The sequence below is a fragment of the Toxorhynchites rutilus genome, chromosome 2 (assembly GCF_029784135.1).
Source record: "Toxorhynchites rutilus septentrionalis strain SRP chromosome 2, ASM2978413v1, whole genome shotgun sequence".
NCBI lineage: Eukaryota > Metazoa > Arthropoda > Insecta > Diptera > Culicidae > Toxorhynchites > Toxorhynchites rutilus.
Window position 1 is genome coordinate 220,114,600 of NC_073745.1, and position 21,600 is coordinate 220,136,199.

The following is a 21,600-nucleotide window of genomic DNA, read 5'->3' on the forward strand; positions in this document are numbered from 1 at the left end:
CCAACACTTTGAACAATGTATTAATTTTTTTATTATTCAAATATATATGTTTATCATTTAAACAAACGGAGCGAAGTTGCACACCCAATAAGATGTGTCAAGTGTCGTATTATTAGCATTATTTTGGAGTTTATACAATTATTTTGATTGAAGTGCAAACTAAAAATATGTTGATATTTTGAACAGATCTCTGTTGGAAAAACGATCGGAATGGGAAAATTAACACAACAAGATAATTTTACAGCGTAACAACGGATGCCATTCTATGCCAAACCGATATAGTGGTTCTCAGATTTTCGTCTATATTGGTAGTTTTGTTCTTTATCGCAAATTATGAGACCTGTATTTTTTTATTTTTTTGTTAGGTTGACCATTTCCATTTCAGGGTGGCCAAAAAAAATTTTTTTTTGCCAAAATTTACTTCAAAAATTGATAACTTTTGAACAACTAGACCGATTCAGATGATCGACATATCAAATTAAAGCCAATCACCTGGTCTTTTTGAAAAAATACCATACACGCAGAAAATTTGAATTCTGCTCTCGTTATTATTGATTGTATTCGTTTTTTATTGTTTTCATAGCCTCGGGACCAAATGTGCTATAGTTTTTTATATTTTTTCTGGAAAACTGAGGAATTTTCACAAAACATATCTCGAAACCAGGGAGGCGTTTTTTTCGTTTTTGAGTTATGATTTTTCAAAGTTACCCGATGATCCAAAAAATCATTTTCCCCTTTTTTCCCAAAAATGGCTTTCTTCAAAAATTTATTACTTTTGAACTACTGGACCGATTCAGATGATCGATGTATCAAATTAAAGCCTACTAGCTAGCTTTTTTTGAAAAAATAACACATTTGCCAATTAATTGGATTATTATCACACACATCCAGTCTAGTCGCATAGAAATGTTGAACGAAAACTGAAAACATGTTAACTTTAACTTAAAAACGAAAAATAACACATCTCTGGTATTCTGATATACTATATGAAAAAACCTCAGCTTTCAAAAACCTCAGCAAAAAATATAAAACAATATGGCGCCTTTGGTACCGATACGATGTAAGCCATAAAAACAAATATAATCAATAATTACGAAAACAAAATCCATTTTTATTTAGAGTGTAATATTTTTTCAAACAAGACCAGCTCATTGGCTTTAATTTGATATGTTGATCATCTGAATCGATCCAGTAGATCAAAAGTTATGATTTTTAGTGTATGTAGTGGGAAAAATAGGAAAACAATAATTTTTTAGAGCATCGGATAACTTTGAAAAATCGTAACACAAAAACGAAAAAAAACGTTGTTTGAAAAATTCTCAGCTTTCCAGAAAAAATATAAAAAAACTATAGCGCCTTTGGCTATAGTTTTTTATGAGACTATGAAAACAATAAAAAACGAATACAATCAATAATAACAAGAAAAGAATTCAAATTTTATGCAGGTATAGTATTTTTCCAAAAATACTAGGTGATTGGCTTTAATTTGATATGTCGATCATTCGAATCGGTCTAGTAGTTCAAAAGTTATGAATTTTGAAAAAAAGGCATTTTTGGCAAAAATGCGAAAAAATGTTTTTTTGGATCACCCTAAAATGAAAATGGTCACCATAACAAAAAAATTAAGAAATACGGGTCTCATAATTTGCGATAAAGAACAAAACTACTACTTTTGATGAAAATCTGAGAATCACTATATCGGTTTGGCATGGAATGGCTGTATATATATTTAGTAATCTATTATTTGAGCAGAAACTAAGAATTGTATAATTTAGGAAATGGCTCTTATTCGAACCTGTACGAACCTTAAACATGTATTTTAATGAATTTTTCATGCTATATTACGAGGAAACTGCTGAATCAATGCGAAACAATGAATTTAAATCTAGTTTCGGAAACGTCAAATGCTAGACTAGCGGTACTCAACCTTTTTTTTATAGCAGTCACAAACTTTTGCTAGTCATGGTGTGCTTTGACTAAAGAAAAAGATCTCCCCTTCCTACTCAAAATACAGAAACCGCGAGGCTTTCAATATTTATTCAATACTAGCTGATCCGGCAAACTTCTTTCCGCCCAAAATACCTTCAAACATTCACGTTGTCTTGCTAAGCGAACGGTCCAATTGGTCCAATCGCAGAACTTTTAATTGATTGATCTTCTAATTGACCCTTCACAATTTCCATTTACTATAAATTTCCTAGTACTTCTACCAAAATTCGTCATTTTAATATCAAATAATTTTCAGACACAATTCTCGTTCAAGATTTTTCAATCACTTGCAAATAAAATGTTTATCCCTTACATGGAATACATATTCGATGCTTGATTAGTTCTCGGGATATGCAAAAATTTGTGTTTCATTTGTATGACAGCCTCCCCTAAGAGAGGGAGAGGATTGTCATACCACAATAAAAACATTTCTTGTCCCCTAAAACCTCTACATGCCAAATTTGATTCCGTTCGTTTGATTAGTTCTTGAGTTATGCAGAAATTTGTGTTTCATTTGTATGGCAGCTCCCCTCTAGAGAGTAAGGCGTTTCGAACTATCATAAAAACCTTCCCCGGCCCCTAGAATTCATACATATGAATTTTCACTTTCACTTTCTGCCCGTCAGTGCAAGCTCTGTACTATGCTTGCTTCGCACATACTCTGATAATTCATTGTGAGGCGAAAACTTTTGCACGTCCGTTCAGCACGGTAGAAAAATGGGAATCTGGGCGAGCACAATATTTATTTTGCTATCACGGCCATCCGACCCATATTTATAGATTTTTGTCATTTGATTAGTTTTCAATGTAATATGATTTCATAAATTAAATGATTTTATAAATTTTCATTATTGTTTCGTTAACACCAGATGGGCCAACCAGGCCGCAGGCCGCAGTTTGAATATAGCTGTGCTAGACGAATGCGTGAAATTACCAAAAGTCGCCAAGGTAGCAACTTAGTCTAGAATCTGAATTTTCCCACCAAAGATCTCTCTCTCACATTCAAATTTAAATTTCCAGAACAAATAAACTACCTAACGAAGCGAGCCCGATTGAAATGGGGTTTCATCAAACTCAATAATGCTACGACGATGATACGAAGAACTCATCCGGATGTCTAGGGGGCCTGTTCTATGACAAAGCAAAGAAAACCCTTTTTTCGCTATTCTTTCCGGCTCTAATCATCAATCATCGGTACAGGAAAATCTGCAATGCGACTTTATCTGAATTTTCAATTCGCCCTTCTCGTTCAGCGGAATAACAGAGTGGAAATTTAGCTTTTCCCCAAACATAAATCCAACGGCTAATTTCCTTTTTTTTTTTGTTAAAAGCAACAGCAGATTTGTACAATTGGAAAAACAAACTTGGTTGTTGTCTTTACAAAACCGAAATAATTGTTCCACCGAGTGCCACTTAATTTTGGGCGCAAACAAAAGCAACAACAACAAAAAAGATAAAACAATATAAACATTACATTCCGCGTTGATGGAAAAGTGGTCGCGATGCCGCGCATATATTTTGCAGCAGCGCTCAGTGGTTCTTCCGCAAGAGCATAGACCACAAACGCCGCACGGGCAGTGAAGACAATGACGGGAGCAACGGGTGTAATCGATGACAGGCAGCAATTAACCAGGCCACACGGCCGCACGGCTCGGACTGGCGCCACCGCGTCTAGCTATGCTGTTTCTGGTATAGATTTTTGTTTGTTTTTCAGCGAGAGGTTGGCACGTAGTTGGCACGACGTATGGCTTAGTTACGATGATTGCTTAGGAACGACGAGATGTTATTAAATTTGGAATGTGTTCATTCAAGTGAGGCAACTATTGTTCGGCTCGATGAACAGGAAAGATATTCGCGATTATGAAGGTTATTCGTATATCTCGCCTGAGAACGTCACAAATAAAGCTAATGGGCAATTCCGAATGAAATCGACAAATGACAAAACATGAGTATTTTTGATTCGAATAAAAGTTTGTATTCCGTTTGGTTTGGAGGAAATATGATCTTTCCACAACGATTGGGAAAATTTCGACTCAAGTGTTATATTTCAATAGAGCGTATCGATTTTAGTAAGATAAATCTTTGATAATTTATATCTCAAAAAATATGACGTGTCGAAATAATGTCTTAAGACGGGTCCACATTACGTCGAGCGGCCTTGGCCACCCGGTAAAGCCGACTAAATGTGGACGTACCGCCCGGGCTTGCCGACGTGTCGAGAACCGACTCGAAACAAACCGAACCCAACCCGAAACAAGTGGGTCCGGTTCGAGAAAGTCAAACAAAACAAAACGAAGTAAATCAGCGTTGACAACATTGTGCTTCGTGTGTTCGTGACGTCTTCGTACATCCGGTGGGGCTTCGGCTTCGTGCACCCGATCTGGCGTCCACATTACATAACGAACCGAATATGCCGTCTGGTACTGGCCGATCGGCATCATTCGGTATAATGTGGACGCGCCTTTAGAAACAAGGAATGATGACGTTTGAACATGCATAGTTATAGAGTATTCATGTTCAAACGTCATCACTCAGAAAAATATACACTGTCAAAACAAATTAGTATTCTTTTTCCTATTCACGAAGAAAAACTTTAATTTGCTATATCTAAAACATGATTTTTTATATTTTTTAAAGATTTTTTCATATAAAATAGAAGTCATGTAGAAAATTCCAAAAATAATTCCAAGATGGTAAAACTATTTTTGAATTATGAATTCTGATATGATTTCAAACAAAAAAGTTCATTATCAATCTCCTTCTGAATGCAGCCGTTCTCGATATAGTTTAAAAAATATTTTGAATTTATTGTCTCTTTATAGTAAATAGGCCCTTTTACTATGTTGATCGTGTTATACCGCCATGCCCATGAAATTTTATGAATTTGCTTATAACTTCCAACAACTTCTCCAAATATATGATTATGATAAAACTAACTTAGGAGCTACAATGGAAATCAATTCAAGCAAGCTAATATGAATGATAACGACATTTTAAAAAAATATCTTATATTCGATCTTTCAACATGTTGTACATGTTACGCCAACAGAACACAAATATATACAAAAAAATAACTTTCATCAATTTGTTAAAATAATTCCTATATTTTTCGGAGTTTGAGAGACAGTAATAAAAACACTAGATTTTTTATGATTGTGATATACATTATGATAACTTGATGCATGGTCGTTAGAGTACAACTTTGCTGCTACTATATTCTCGGATACAGGTACAAAATAATGATATTTTTGGGTACATGGAATTTGTTTGATGTTAGCATACATGCTACTCAACTCTTCCACACCCTGATCATATTCTGCTTGTGACATATAAGAAAATGGCAATTTTGTAAGATACCCTTCTTTTCGCTTGCTAACCCAGTCAATAACGTTTTTGCACTAGTAATAGGATGTTCGTGCTGCCTAGCCAAACTAGCTCTTGTTGCTGTCCGTTTTAATATACCACTAATTGCATCACAAGGTCCTTTGCCATGTGATGTTGCAAAAAAATTTCATAAGTGGTTTCAATTAAATTGCGTTCCTGAAGTTCTTCTAGAAACCATTTTTCAAACTTCTTTACATTCACGAAGGTAACAGTATTTTGATCTTTTTGATATGTTACATAATATTTTTTCCATATATTTTATGCATTCAATGTTGAAGGAATATTTTTTGAGAGTATGAAGCATAAGGTTTACATTTTCAAATACAGACATTATGAGTTCCTGAACTACTCAGCATTTGCAATGCTTTGGACGCATTGATGCAAAAGTGCTAAATCCAATTTTGCAATTTGGATTAATTTCCTTAAATATGTTGGAAGTTTCCTGCAATAACGTTATTAATAACCTTTTGTGAATGTGTTGAAGCTTCCCATCTTTGACTACAGAAACATAGTCTCTTCCCCCAGGTTATGTCATTCATCAGGATCGTTGTCATTATAAAATTCCGAAACATAATTTTTAACATCTTCACTTAAACTTGACCCATATTTACTATGCGGTGTAGACAATAAACCTTTATTATTTACCCGTTTTTTGGCTTGAACTGTCATATATTTATTAACGCCAAATTCATCTTCCATTTTTGGCACTGATCAAGACTTAGGCAAACTAGTTAAAGTTCTATCTTTTTCTGACCTTGTTGTCTATGTGTGGACAAATTTCTCTTTGAGCTGATTGATAATCTTATCAAAATTTTTCGCCTTTTGTTCATAGTTCGATTATTCGTTTTCTTCATGTGAGAAAGAAAATAGATTTCTATTAATACCTTTAGAAATTTGTTTGAATTTTTGCTCGGGGTAACTAGCCTGTCCAAGTCTCCTCGTCATTATCGTTGAAATGTTAATTCCGGTAATATCCTTGTTGAATAGCGCAATGTTATACGCTCGGGAATATTCTGGTATATTGCTGTTTTGGGAATCTTGCGAAGATTCTGAAACGAAGTTGTTGATGGAACTTCTTCTAAAGTATTTCCTACTGCTATCGATTCATCTACATCTCGATTAGAAGATTACTCTTCTGTATTGCTTTGCTGCTCAGTACTGCACTACTTCGGCTTAGAAGAGTATAGAGATAAACGGTATTATCCGCAAATTTTTAAAGATGTATCTAAAAGAATATTGTATCCTATTTACTCAAGTTTCTCAATCACTGACACGGTTAAGAAACGTTTTTCAGATGTTCATTTGTTATCGTTTTTCGGGAATGGACTACAACTCGAGAAAATTTTGTTGCAGTCCATTGTGCTGTACTGTTATTCACTCTATAAATCTTCCTCATAGAGCTCGACTGATGAACGATGTTTGAATCTGAGTGACTTTATATACATACAGCCATTCCATGCCAAACCGATATAATGGTACACAGATATTCGTGAAAAGTGGTAAATTTGTTCTTTATCGCAAAATATTAGACTCGTATTTTTTTCTTATTATGATTCCCATTTCCCTTTTAGGGTGGTCCGAAAAATCCATTTTTTTGCCTTTTTCCCAAAAATGACTTTTTTCGAAAATTTATTACTTTTGAATTGCTGGACCGATTCCGATGATCGATATATCAAATTAAAGTCAATTACTTAGTCTTTTTTTTTGGAAACATCGTAATCGCTTACCAAAAATTTGAAATTTGGTTTCGTGATAATTGATTGTATTTGTATTGTAGTTATTTTCATGGCGCTATTTTTTTATATTTTTTCCTGAGGATTTTTTACATAACATATTCAAAAGTCAGAGATGAGATTTTGTTCGTTTTTATGTCAACCGATCTTTGAAAAAACATTTTTCCATCATTTTCCAAAAAACGACTTTTTAAAAAATTTAAACTTTTGAAAAATTTGACTAATTCAGATGATCGATATATCAAAATGCTAATGATCTAGTCTTCTTTGAAAAAATATTGCATTTGCGAAATATTTGGATCTTCGTTTTAGTAATAATTGATTGTGTTAGTTTTTCATGGTTTGCTCGGTTAAAGATAGAGAACGCTATATTTTTTATATTTCTTCTTAAAAGCTGAGGTTTTTATAACTTATCCAAAAATCCAAGATGTGTCTTTTTTCGTTTTTGAGATATGATTTTTTCAAATTTACCTTGTTTTTAGTTTTCGTTCAATACTTCTATGCGACTAGACTAGATCTATTCGACTAGAATCCAATTTTTTCGCAAGCGTAATTTTTTTTAGAGAAAGACAAGCTCATTACCTTCAATTTTATATGTCGATTAACTGAACCGGCTTAGAAGTTATAAATTTTTTGAAAAAGTAATTTTTTGGAAGAAAAGACAAAAAATGATTTTTCGGTTGACTTTGAATAATCATAACATAAAAACGAAAAAAAAATCATATCTCTGATTTTTGGATGTGTTATGTAGAAAAAAAAGCTCAGCTTTAGAAAAATATGGCGCTCTCTAGTCCTTCATGGCTTTGGACAAAAACCAAATATATTCAATAATTACGAAAACAAAAATCTTTTTTTTGCGAGTGTAATACAAAAAAAGAAAAGTTAATTGGCTTCAATTTGATGTATCGATCATCTGAATCGATTTAGTAGTCGTAAGCGTAAATAAGTTCATTATTTTTGTGCCCATAATGTCCGTTTGAATAAACGAGGTGTATTTGTGTTGTTGGGATTTCAATTCTACTTTAAAAACTGTTCGTATTTAGACCGTGCAACACGAATAATAAGTTAAAAGTTTGTATTAAGATAAAAAAATGATTTTTTAATATCGCTACATTTTGTATTAACCCACATGTCTTCAAATGTTTATTAACGTAACTCACAAACATATATTTTTTCCATAATGATGTATTCGGAAAATTTGTTGGGAATGATAAGCAAATTTCATAAAATTTCATGAACATGGCGGTATAACACGACAAACATAATAAAAGGGTCTATTTACAATTGAAAAAGACGATAAATAAGAAATATTTTTTTAAATATCTCGACAATGACTGCATTTAGAAGAAGTTTTGTAATGAGCTTCTTTCATTTAAATCACATCGGGATTCATAATATGTGGCTAAATTTGATTTTTTTTTTAGATAACTGTAAATGTGGACATGTCATGCAATTTTAAGACATTTAACGTCTGCGACTCCAGTAAATAAAGTCCGAATGAGCTGATATTTTGCATAGGGTATATTATCGTGCAAAACAACATTTCGCAGCATGTTTCGAATGAAAAATCGAGATAAATATTTTTATTAGCACCCTAAACCATACTTTTCGTTTCGTTTTCCGAAAAAACCCAGAGTCCCAGAGTGCCGATTTTTTTGTCAAAAAAAAATTTCGAGATGACACTAGATCTCGACGTTTTATGCAATTTTTAAAAAATTGGCATCAATTTTTTTTTCGAAAACACCGATTTCCTTTACTCCGCCCTTGAGTGATTTTTCGATTTTCAAAAAACTCAAACTTTAACCGCTTTGCACCACTCTCCGTTAAGTCCGATTGAGCTGAAATTTGGCATGGGGTGTTGTTCGAGGTGGTGAACATTTTGTATAGGGTAACTTTTTGAAATTTTAGGGTCGATTTTTTCCCATACATTCATTGGCACCCTAATAAATACTCTATAACTCATTCTAAGACACTATTTCGGTACGACTCATAGTTTTTGAGATATAAATTATCAAAATTTATTTTACTAAAATCGATGCGCCCTACGGGAAATATGCACTTGAGTCAAATTATTTCCAATTGCTGTGGAAAACTAAAATTTCCTCCGATCCAAACGGAATACAAACATTCATTCGAATCAAAAGTACATGTTTTGAAAAACTGCATTTTTAGGCCGATTTCATTGCTCTATTTGCTCTAATAAAGACTAATAAAGGCTGCGCTAATTATTCACATTATACTTCGAATAAATCAACTAATATCTATATGAAAATTTAAACGCTTTCCCTTTTATACTCAATGTTACCGCGAGTACAAGGCACAAGCTTTCTATCAATTGTGAATAATTCAAGAATGTCACAGGTAGCATGTTTTCAAAAGGGTCGAATGATAAATTCAATAGCAGTTTCCATCGTTCTTATAGTTATAGTGTACGGACTTGACAGGCTCTGAGCGCTCTTATTCAGAATAACAAACATGAAATTACTATCATGCAAATTATTCCACACTTGCTTCCAATAAGCAAACCGTGCCTTATACCAAAATCTCGGGAATCGCGTGTAAACTTTTCTTCAACTCCGATGGTAATTTAAACTTTACATTCTACCCATACATTAATTAATCGTCATTAGTTGATTGTGGAAGAGGAAGAATGGGCCACATTTAACATTGGTGCCCTAATGGCATCCACTTATTTAGAACCCTTGTGGGGAACGAACAAACCACACATACTCACACAGGCACACACACACACACACACACACACACACACCAACTCGCAACCTTGCACGCAATTGAGTAAATCGCTCCGCCTGGTGAAACAGAATAGCAATAGCTCGAACAAAGGGTTGGAATGCCTCGAAGAACCTACCTGAACTATTTTAGTCATTTCTTGTATGTCTATGACCCCGTTGCCATCCACGTCGTACATCCTAAACGCCCACTTCAGCTTCTCCTCCGGTGTGCCACTCGATGTAACGTCGATAGCTAACAGAAATTCCTGCAATTCGGAAGGGGGAAATAGAAGAACAATATTAGTAGTCATCATCGTTACGTTAATCTAATTGAAGAAACTGCTTTGCAAATGGTAAATACACGAGAGTATGACGATAATTAGAAATATTAGCATTGCGACGTAAAATTATTCCCATAAACCACAACACGCAAACAAGTTCGACACTTGATGCAGACAGACGAAAATAAAAGTTTCCCCGAGCAGCAGTGACGGCCTATTCCACCCCCGCTTCTAGATTATCTTACTGATTCCATCGCGTCGGGTTCTACCATCACCAGCTGCTGATTCTCATTAACTTTCCTCCCGAATCGGATTGTCCTTGGTCGCTTCAAAGAGATGTTGTTTTATTTTCCTACGACAAAATGATGGAAGCCGTTGAGTGTGAGAACCGTCCTCCTAAAGATCCACACAGCGCGAAACATCAAAGCGCGTCAACAAACAATTCTAATTGAAGAGCTTAAGATGAAAAATGAATGTACAAGCTCGGTGGGATGGGATTGATTATTTATTTAACGACTAACTGATGGTTTACTTAGGCAAATGGGTTTGTTTCGAAAGCTGAGAACAGCCATAGCAAACGACGCAAGAAGCCAAACTTTAATCGAACATTCTGCATAATGTTCCAAGTTTCAATGATAAATGTAGCCAATTTCAGCGCCAATTACGGTTCCACGCGTATAATAAAGCTACCATCTTGAGCTGTTCAAGCGTTTGAAAATCTGTCCGATGGATCGTTCATTTGCAGCCGAACAAATTGAGGTGGGGGTGCCAATTTTTCACAATGACAAACCTTTCAATGCCGGCGCCCATAAAACCTTTCACCTGGAAACTTTAATTACGACTTCGCCGGGTCTGTGCCAACCAACCCGGCGGACATCCTGACTGACGACAAAAATAAATCCCACCATCCCACAGAGTTACAAGATAAGTCGGAGGAAAACTTCGCAGCTCAGTCTTCTTCCCTGCTACAAGGGCGAGGAAACGAGAAAACAATTAACCGTAAGCCATTCCATTTCCCTATTCCTGATTTTCCACGAGGAAGCTGCCTCGGCTGTAGCGAAGATTGGGTCAATCGTGTACGATAAAACGCACGTTCGTTTTGACTGGCTAACGCCCGTGTCAGAACTAAACGATCAAGTTCAATTTATTTCGTGGTAAGCTTAAGAAACTATAACGGTAATTCAGAACACGTTCTTCCGGCGGCCATTAGGTGTGGTAGTGGAGGAGGAGATATGCTTCGAAGCGCAAAAGCTGGAACGCTGCTCCCTCGGGACCTACCCAAACTAGACTAAACTTTGGACCTGATTGAATCAAACGGTTTGCCAGATTGGATATAAACGTTGAAGTTCTGTGTCGGGATGAGTGAATTTTCAAGCAGAGAGAGAGAGAGAGAAAAAATTGAGAAGTTCGCCAAAATGATGCAATAGTGATCATCTTGCCCTGTATTGAATTAGTTATAAATTATGAAACTGTTGCAATCTTCCCATGATGGTATTTAAAGCTCGGTTCACTCAAAATCTTGATGGATTGGTAACTGTATTACTTCTATGATTTTTGACAGCAGATGGTTTGTAAAATAATTTTAACTATTTCAGTGGTGAATGTTTCATTATTATATTATTTCATTTAAAATTTTATTCAATTTTAAAAATTATTGAGAGTCGTATCCAAGACATCCAAGACATGACCGACATGAGTTCGTTATAACCAATTTGCTCGTTTGTTACTTGAAATGTTATTGTGAAATAAATTGAAATTTTGAGAATTTACAAGTTCCATTCTAATTAACCGACCGCTGCCCTCTTCGATTTTTTAACTTTGTTCATGAGGTCGCAGCTGGCTGGAACTACAATTTAACCATCAAGAAATGTTAAATATACTGTTAAAAAAACTAGCTTGAAAATTAAATTTGATATTTAAAATTTTTAAAACTCAATATTTCAAAACGTGTAAAAATGAAACATGTTTGAAACTATCTAAATTTGGCATATCTCGACAAATGCTAATCTATTTGAAGTCACCACTTTCACCACTGACATAGTTAAAATTTTTTTACAAACATCTGCTGTCAAAAATCATAGAAGTAATACAGTCACCAGTTCATCAAGATTCGCACCGTGTTATTTTTATCAAATTCACGTCAGTATATGTTTTTCCAAGTATTCTAAGAATATATTAAATGTGTTGGATATAAATAAAAAAAATAATATAGAATTCATTTTTTAGCATGGTTTATAGACTTTCCAGCCAAAATGTCGACAGTCAACATTTTAACCAACAAGATATAGAGTTTACGAGAGTTAGGAGCAAAACATTTTTTTTCAGGAGAGTTTGTATGACAAAAATGACTTATATCCCCAAAAACTATAAAATATAGAAAATTAATGTCTTCGACAAAAGTTCATATTTTGATAATATATATATATATATATATATATATATATATATATATATATATATATATATATATATATATATATGTATATATTTGTGAATTTTAAAAAAATACGTGTTTGAGAAAAATGAATTTAAATTTTTAAAATAATTTTTTTTCAGCGAAATTCTTCTCCAAAATTTTTTTGGTATTTTTTGTGAAAGTTTAAACAATTTTCATACTTTGACAAGAATGTTGTAGATACCATAGTTTTTAAGTTATAAATTTTTGTTAAAAATTATGATTTTTTTTTATTTTTCTCAAAAAGTAGTCTAGTTCTCTTTAGAATATTTCAAGTATGCAAAGTTGCTTAAATGACCCATGTCTTCACACCCACAACGTTTCACTGCTTTCTGAGATGGTGCTGCCAACGGCCAGTCGAGTTAGCATGAAATTCGTCATAAACAAAAACTAGTTACAATTGGTCATATGATGATGAAAACAGAAAATTGGAGTATCTCCAACCTATTGTACATAGCTTTAAAAAAAATCGAAGAGAATCGGGGAGCACTGCAAATTTGTTGTTAGCAAACAGCTGCTTCACGACATTAGTTGCTTCTCCCTCCAACTACGCTTGGAACAGAGCGCATGAGCTCCCAATATTGTGATTAAACGCACCCGAGGAATACACCGTGCCACAAACTGCGAATAACACAAACATCATTTACGTTCGGAGCACTCTAAAAAGGCGACCAAATCGCACGGGAGCAGAGCAAATACTGAAATCGACGTTTTGTCGTTTTTGAAAAAATTTCACTTTTCAGCCGCTCTCCGATCTCTTATCTGCAAGTGGAAGTCGATTGAGTGCTTTTTTAGGAGTAATACTAGGCTGCACTGTAAACGCCTATTGTTTGGTAAAACGTTGAGAAAATTAATTTTTTTATTTTTTCGCGGTGTCGAATCTAAGGAGTCCTTAGCTGTTTGTATCATTTTTGGAAAGCTAAGAATTTGTTAACTAAAATGTTAACTAAAGAAAAAAATCAAAATTTCAGGAACACTTCATTGAAAAAAATTAATTTCAAAACCGATTGATGCTCAGGGCCCTCATTGACCATCTTTGTGTTGTTACAGAATAGCTACGTCCACGCAACAATCATCAGCGATGGAGATCGATCCACGGTCGAAATAAGATCGATTCATCCATACAACTGCTCTGCTCTGCAAGACACATCGGGCTGCTGTTCTATAAATAACTCAACAATGATCAATCAACTGTCTCCGCTGTCCGGTGGTCCAACTGGATAATGGAAGATCGGAAAGAATACTTCTTCTTCTTCTTCTTCTTCTTCTTCTTCAATGGCACTAACGTTCCTAGAGGAACTTCGCCGTCTCAACGTAGTATTACTTGCGTCATTTTCATTAGTACTTAGTTGAGATTAATATGCCAAATAACACGCCTTGAATGCATTTTGAGTGGCAAGCTCTAGAATACGCGTGATCACAGTGCAAGTCGGAGGAAATTTCTTTGACGAAAAATTCCCCCGACCAGAACGGGAATCGAACCCGAACACCCGGCATGTTAGTTATGACGCTAACCACTCGGCCAAGGGAGCACATAATAAAGAATACTCTTACGCCTAAATGGCTACTGTGTGAATGTACCATATGTAATGGTATAGACGGAATACTGGCGAATGACAACTGTGTAATGTGCTAATTATAGATATGATAACCATGTGACATGTACACGATGAAAATTCGGCTCTGTTACATCTAAAATGCTAATGAGCCTTAAATAAATAAATGGGATAAAAAAAACCGATTGACCAATTTTCGATCATGTAACAAAGATATGAGAGGCATTTGAATGAACTTTTTTGAAAATATTGTAAACTGCGCTTCAAATATTGAAGGCGATTTTTGCGGTTTTATGGCTTTTAACCACCAGCACTTCAAATGCATGTTTATGAGAGACCGGCCGTTTAGCCACAGATTTTCCCAGAAGCCGGTTTCGTTTCGACTATCGCAAGGAAATATCTGTGCTTTTCGAATGCTTAAGCTTAATTGGTGTATTTGATGAAAAATATAAATAAATAAATATTTCGCTGCACTAGAAATATTGTTTTTTTTTTTGCATAACCAAAGGCGCAGTAAAGTTACAAGGCAGCATCAAGAAGTGTTTTTGGGATTAACGCGGAATGGCAACTATATTGCCACCATTTTTTTAAACTGTTTCAATAGTTATTTTTTTATCAAAGGTAAATTTGTGTTCTTCCTCATATAAGGACTATGTTCTCTGAAGTTGAAGTCGATTCCTTCCCTAGTTTCCACGACCTTATAATGGGTTAAGGGGGGACCCCGGTCTGTAAGTTCGAAAAAATCGATTTTTTTTATTTTTGCCTTTTTTAAGAAGCTTATGTCCTTGTGCTCCCTTGGCCGAGTGGTTAGCGTCACAACTAACATGCCGGGTGTTCGGGTTCGATTCCCGTTCTGGTCGGGGGAATTTTTCGTCAAAGAAATTTCCTCCGACTTGCACTGTGATCACGCGTATTCTAGAGCTTGCCACTCAGAATGCATTCAAGGCGTGTTACTTGGCATAGAAATCTCAACTAAGTACTAATAAAAATGACGCAAGTAATACTACGTTGAGACGGCGAAGTTCCTCTAGGAACGTTAGTGCCATTGAAGAAGAAGAAGAAGATGTCCTCATACAGACATTCCATGCCAAACAGATATAGTGGTTCTCTCGTTAGGGTGAACATTTCTATATAAGGGTGGTCTGAAAAATCATATTTTCCCGCTTTTTCCCAAAAATTACTTTTTTTTTAAATTCATAACATTTGAACCACTGTACCGATTTAGATGATCGACATATCAAATTAAAACCTGATCTTTTTTTGAAAAAATACTATAAGAAAATTCGAATTCTGCTCTCGTTATTATTGATTGTATTCGTTTTTCATAGTTTCCATAGTATAGGGACCAAAGGCGCTATATTTTTTATATTTTTCTTGAAAACAGAGATGCTATTTTTGTTTCGTTTTTGAGGTATGATCGGTGGTTCGAAAAATCATTTGTCCCTTTTTATCCAAAAATGAATGCTATGTAAAAAATCCTTAGCTTTCTAGACAAATTATAAAAAATATAGCCCCCTCTAGTCCAAAGCCATGAAAACAATAAAAAACGATTACATTCAATAGTTACGAAAATAAAATCAATTTTTTTGCAAGTACAATATTTTTTAATAAAAACCTAGCACATTGGCTTTAATTTGATATGTCGATCATCTGAATCGATTCAGTGGTTTAAATGATATGAATTTAAAAAAAAAGGATTTTTTAGAACAAAGTGGGAATAACTGATTTTTCGGACTAAAAAATGGAACTGGGCACCCTAAAAAAATACCAATATACGGGTCTAATGTTTTGCGATGAAGAACAAAATTACCACTTTTGACGAAAATCTGAGAACCACTATATCGCTTTGGCATGGTATGGCTGCATAAATGTTGTCCTGAAAGGGACGATTTGGCTGATTTTTTTTATCAGCATTTTTCATGAAAAATAACTAATTTTTAACAAAAAGGGCCGCAATTTTTGCAACTTTTCGAATTTTGAAAAACCCCTATGTAACGCTTTAGGTATTGTCCTGAAGTTTCAAAATATTCATCTGAATTCGTGCTGCTACACACCGTTGCTTCAGAACCGATACCACCAGCAAGGTACTAATTTTCAGACAGCATCTACGCATCCAGCTGCGTAACAGCGTAATAATCATTTTTCAAAAGATGGAAAATACATCTTCAGCTGTACTTTAAATAATAACCAAAATAACCGGACACATCACTTTATTCTTAACATCAGAAAAAAATCACGAAAATTCATTATTTATCGACGCTCCAGACAGGGGTCCCCCCTTAAACAAAATCTATCTGATTGCTATTTTGCCACTCATGAGTACAGGAGTACGGATGAACGAAAACATCTGATTAATTAATTGATTTTTTTTCTATTAGATGTTTTAAACTACAAAGTTCATTCTCTTCTAGCCTTGAAAAAGGCCAATCAATCATTAGAGGGTCGTGGGATTACATCTGTTTCCGCACATAAGAATTTATTCAGAAAAAATTGGACTGCACTATATTTTTGACTGAAAATATAAATATTCAGAAAAAGGTTTACTTGAGCATCAGATCTGGTTCGCGCGCTTGTAGATATCGGACTGGCTGATTCTGCCGTTTCTATCTTCTGTAGAACTTGGCTTGAGCCTTTCTTCTCCTATTGTTATAGAGATTACGACTTTCTTTCTTATCTAGACTGGGTTTAGATCAAGAGCAGATCGATCGGGTTTTGTATACTAATGGGAACGTGAATCGGCTAAACGTGAGAGATAACGGTGATAAGCTTTAAAATATAGGGTGTTTCGGGAAGTTCCCTTTTGGCATGAACAACACCCATGATCGTTCGATTATTACAAGGACACGTAACCATTTAGGCCCCCAAAATTGTTTTTTTCCCTTCTTGGGAGCCTAATGCTGGTGTTTGGAATCATGAAAAACCGTGAAGCGGGCGTGTCCGCGGATTTCAGAAAAAGTCACTCGCCGGGCAGATATTTGAGTCGAAAGAGGAGGTCATCGCCGTCACGAAGGTCTACTTTGCAGGCCTCGAAAAAACGTATTTTTCAGATGGATGAAAGAAGTTGAAGCATCGCTGGATCAAGTGTATCGAGCTGAAAGGAGAGAATGTTGTGAAATAATTCGCCACTTTTCCAAAATTTTTGCTTTTTTTTGTAGGCTAAGTACTTATCGGACTGCCCTCGTAGTTCCAAGCAGATGTTCTTTTTTCTCTAGAGTAATTTAAAACAAAACGATTTGAAGAATATCTTATTCTGATTTCTGTACTAGATGGTTGATGTTAAATCAGTATCTGGGGCATTTTACACAATCTTGCGGTAATTCTGTATTATAATTTAAACATCAGTTGTAGCATATAATTATTATGATGAAGATATAGAGAGGGTTTCTGCTTACAGGAAAAGAGATAGCTGAAGCACCCTTACTCCCGCGGATTTTTCCTTTATCAATGTCAAAATTAAACAAACTGATTCTTATCATACAGCTTCTATTAAGACAACGATTGGAAGGCCAGGCGCATTCGTAACATTCTACAATACATATTATTTTACTAACCATTTCCTTCAACAGATACATTTTATGCGTTAATTACACTGACTGATTGTATGCGCAAAGTTTTGTATTTAGATTCCTTTCTAATAGATGGAGCACTGTCATTCCTGCTGATTCCCCTTTTATCAATAAATAACTTTAATCACAATTTCCCAAAACATTTCCTTCCAGGCAGCTACTAATGTGACAACGATCGGAAGATCGGATCCTACAATTTATTAACAAATTCCATCAACAGATACTACAGGTAATAGTAATAGTAATAGTAATAGTAATAGTAATAGTAATAGTAATAGTAATAGTAATAGTAATAGTAATAGTAATAGTAATAGTAATAGTAATAGTAATAGTAATAGTAATAGTAATAGTAATAGTAATAGTAATAGTAATAGTAATAGTAATAGTAATAGTAATAGTAATAGTAATAGTAATAGTAATAGTAATAGTAATAGTAATAGTAATAGTAATAGTAATAGTAATAGTAATAGTAATAGTAATAGTAATAGTAATAGTAATAGTAATAGTAATAGTAATAGTAATAGTAATAGTAATAGTAATAGTAATAGTAATAGTAATAGTAATAGTAATAACAAGTTAAGCCAGTAACACCGGCTGAGTGCATCCTATGGCTTACCTACCCTACTAACACATTCCTAATTTCCCGAGACATTTATGAGAGCTCTCTGCATCTCTCTTAAGTAAATGTCGAACTAACATTCCTTCCCTTTCCTTGGCAGTTGCAAGGACGTGGCCAGGACAATTCTTTACTGTTGGAGAAAGCATGCCTTCATCTAAGAGATATTACCAATCATCAGCAACGGATGGAGGCTAGTTTTTAACTTAACAGTTCTGAATTCGTACCACCTACGATATTGTGCAACTTGCTCAATGCTAATGCTATATGGTCGGTGTTAAGTCAGACCGGACTATGTAACATTTTCATGATTCCGAGAAAAACGAGTTTGAAGTTTGGCGCGATAAAGGGTTTTATTGAGCATTCCAAACATTTTCGATAAGTTATTTCTGCTGTACGCGTGATTTTCCAAATCTAATAAATGTGGAATGTAGCTTATAAAATGTTTATCCTAATATAATCAATAACTCGAAATGTTTTATTTTGCGACTTGGTCCGCTTTAACACTGACCATATGTTGTATCCAGTGTTGCCACATTTTAATCTGTGCCAGAAAGGTTAAAAATCTTTCTTGTCTGTATTTTTTCTTCCAAAATTCTGCACCAAAAATCTGTACCATCGAAAATATTCGTTGTAGAGATAAATTTATTTGATTAGCATGAAAAAAATACTCATTTATTTTCTACACATACTACATTTACATTTGCAAGCCCTTCGTGTGTTTGATGTTGCTTAGATTGCATACACCCAAACTAGCGTTGGCAGAAAACATGTCATCTTTGGCAGAAAAGATGACATTTCCTGTGCATGAGAGTCAAATGTGCAAATAATGAGCTATTTTGAAAGGTTTGTTTGTATGCGTGCAGACATCTCTCTCTGTTTTCTTTTCTCTTTTCATTGGGGATTGTGCAAAAAAAAAGTCCAAACGACGTCATCGAACGGGGATCGAACCAAGGCCGGCTGGAATGCAAAGTTACTTTACACGACCACGCTATCCACATAGCTGCGAACGCTATTACAAAGGAGCGTGATAACACAGGGTGCGGCAGCATAACTTCCTTTATTAAAATGCGCGCCACTCAGTTAGTTGATGTCATAGGGGAGCGCTAGTGGTCTCGTTCAAGAGGGGATACTGTAATGTTTTGTCCCGACACGGTTCAGTCGCAATCATGCGTTGGAAAAGTGAGGAGCGTGCCTTTGCCGTTGAGGTTTACTTTTCAAGCGGATGTTCGGTGATTGCAATGAAGCCCATTTTCATTTGTGTGGGTCGGTTAACAAACAAAACATGCGCTACTGGGCTGACACCAACCCTCAAGAATTGCATCAAAAGCCTTTGCATTCACCCAAAATCACAGTGTGGTGTGTAATTTCCTCAGCTGGAATTATTGGTCCCTGGTTTTTTGAGGAAAATGAGGTTACAGTGACAGTGAATTCGGACCGGTATGTAAACATGCTACATTTTTTTTTCCCCACGGCTAGAAAATTTGGATTTGGGGGACACTTGATTCCAACAAGACGGTACAACAGCACACACTTCAAGAGCATCGATGGCTGTTTTGAGGGAACACTCTCCAGAACGCATTTTCTCAATTAGAGGCGATTTGGAATGGCCGGCACGCTCTCCCGATCTGTCCCCTTGTGATTTTTTTCTATAGGGTTTTTTGAAATCCCGTGTTTTTGTGAACCGTCCAAGAACCCTTCAAGATTTGAAGACCAACATCCAAGAAGAAATTGCCAACATAACACCTGCTATGCTAACAAGAGTCATAACAAATGCCAGAAATCGGTTTATGCAATGTATGGAGAATGGGGGACGTCACCTAACAGATTTGATCTTCAAAACAATGTAAATAAAAAACTTTAGACATGTACCTACATTATGAAAAATAAATAAATATTTTCCGATGCATACAATAGTTTTTATTGAGTTTTGAAAAAAGGAAGTTATGCTGCCGCACCCTGTATTACACCTCATCATAAAATGAAGTTGGAAGGTGTTTTCTAAGACGATAAAGAAGAACATGAACGAGAATATATCTTTCTCTGTCTGGGCCGTGTATTTGGCAAATTGTACGAAAAGCTTTCATATGCTTTCATTGAAATGTGTCTCCTGTTTCGCTCCCTCATATTGGCTCTAGCATATACATTATACAAATGATATACATGTATTGGGGAGTAGAACATTTTATGTTATCTTTCAGCTCATTTAATGTAAATAATAAATTGGGATGCCAGAACATGTGCTAGAAATTAACTTTGCGTGTACCATCATTTATTGAAATTTTCGAGCTACCGCCACGATGTTTAAACAAATCGAATTGTATCTCACTCATCGTCATCGGTGAACCGATATCGAAGTTCTTTTTTGTTCTGATTATATTCATAACAAAATCGCTCGACAGTTGTCGAGGTGTGAGGCATAGTGAGAACATTACAAACAAGGCATCGAAAAAGTGAGCGTACCGTTAATTCTTTTCAGGCATCCAATTTTTGTCCTCCAATCTTGAACATGTTCGTTTTCTGAAACTTTGATTTCCTTACAGAGTAATTTTATCTTTGGGTACGGAATTCATTCTTTCCCATCGTAGAACCCATCTTCTCACCACCGCCGCTTATGAGAGCCAACGGGTGACCGAAGGGAGTAGGATTTTAAGCGGCTTGAGTTCCAAAAAATTGTGTATTGTCTCGATTTTGTTATTTGTGTTTGGGCTATTGGATATATAGGTATATATTTCTCTCAAAAAATGCACCCAAAACCAGCGAATGCCATTCACATTTGACGACTACTTGATCTGAGCAATCGAGTTTTATCAAGCGCATTACGGAATTCAAAACCACCATCATCATGGTCGCACCGTCCGACGCGAATCCTTTAAGACGATCATTGTAAGAAAATCTGTCCTTACGAAATTGATCAATTATTACATTGTAAGTACTTTTATGATTAGTAACACCAAGCGAAACCGCGACGTTAAAGTCATCATGTACATTAATGTAGCTTTGTTCAAAGGTAAGAAATTCCGCGCGGAAAAAAATCTGTATCAATCTGTACTTTTCCGTACTCCGTACTCTGTGCCGTATCCGTATCAAAAATAAGGAAAAAATCTGTACCATTCCAGATAAATCTTTACGTGTGGCAACCCTGTATAGTTTTTTATAGTTTACATGGTTTAAGATGGTCGGTGCTTAGTCAGACCGGACCATGTGACATTTTTATGATTTCGAGAAAAACGAGCTGGAAGTTTGGTGCTATAGGGGGTTTCCATTAAGCATTCGAAACAATTGCAA

At 35.3% G+C, this 21,600-nt stretch overlaps 2 protein-coding genes across 8 annotated transcripts in view; both read right to left on the reverse strand.

The window, feature by feature from the left end:
• LOC129765467 (neurocalcin homolog) overlaps positions 1 to 21,600 on the reverse strand; it is a 433,786-nt gene that overhangs the window by 125,420 nt on the left and 286,766 nt on the right. The window lies entirely within an intron of this gene.
• Positions 1 to 21,600, reverse strand: part of LOC129765465 (neuronal calcium sensor 2) — a 279,595-nt gene that overhangs the window by 52,442 nt on the left and 205,553 nt on the right. For all 7 annotated transcript variants that reach the window (XM_055765820.1, XM_055765822.1, XM_055765824.1 and 4 more), the window contains one exon: positions 9,976 to 10,104. In XM_055765820.1, the coding sequence (XP_055621795.1) occupies positions 9,976 to 10,104 (129 nt within the window). The remainder of the gene's footprint in view (positions 1 to 9,975; positions 10,105 to 21,600) is intronic.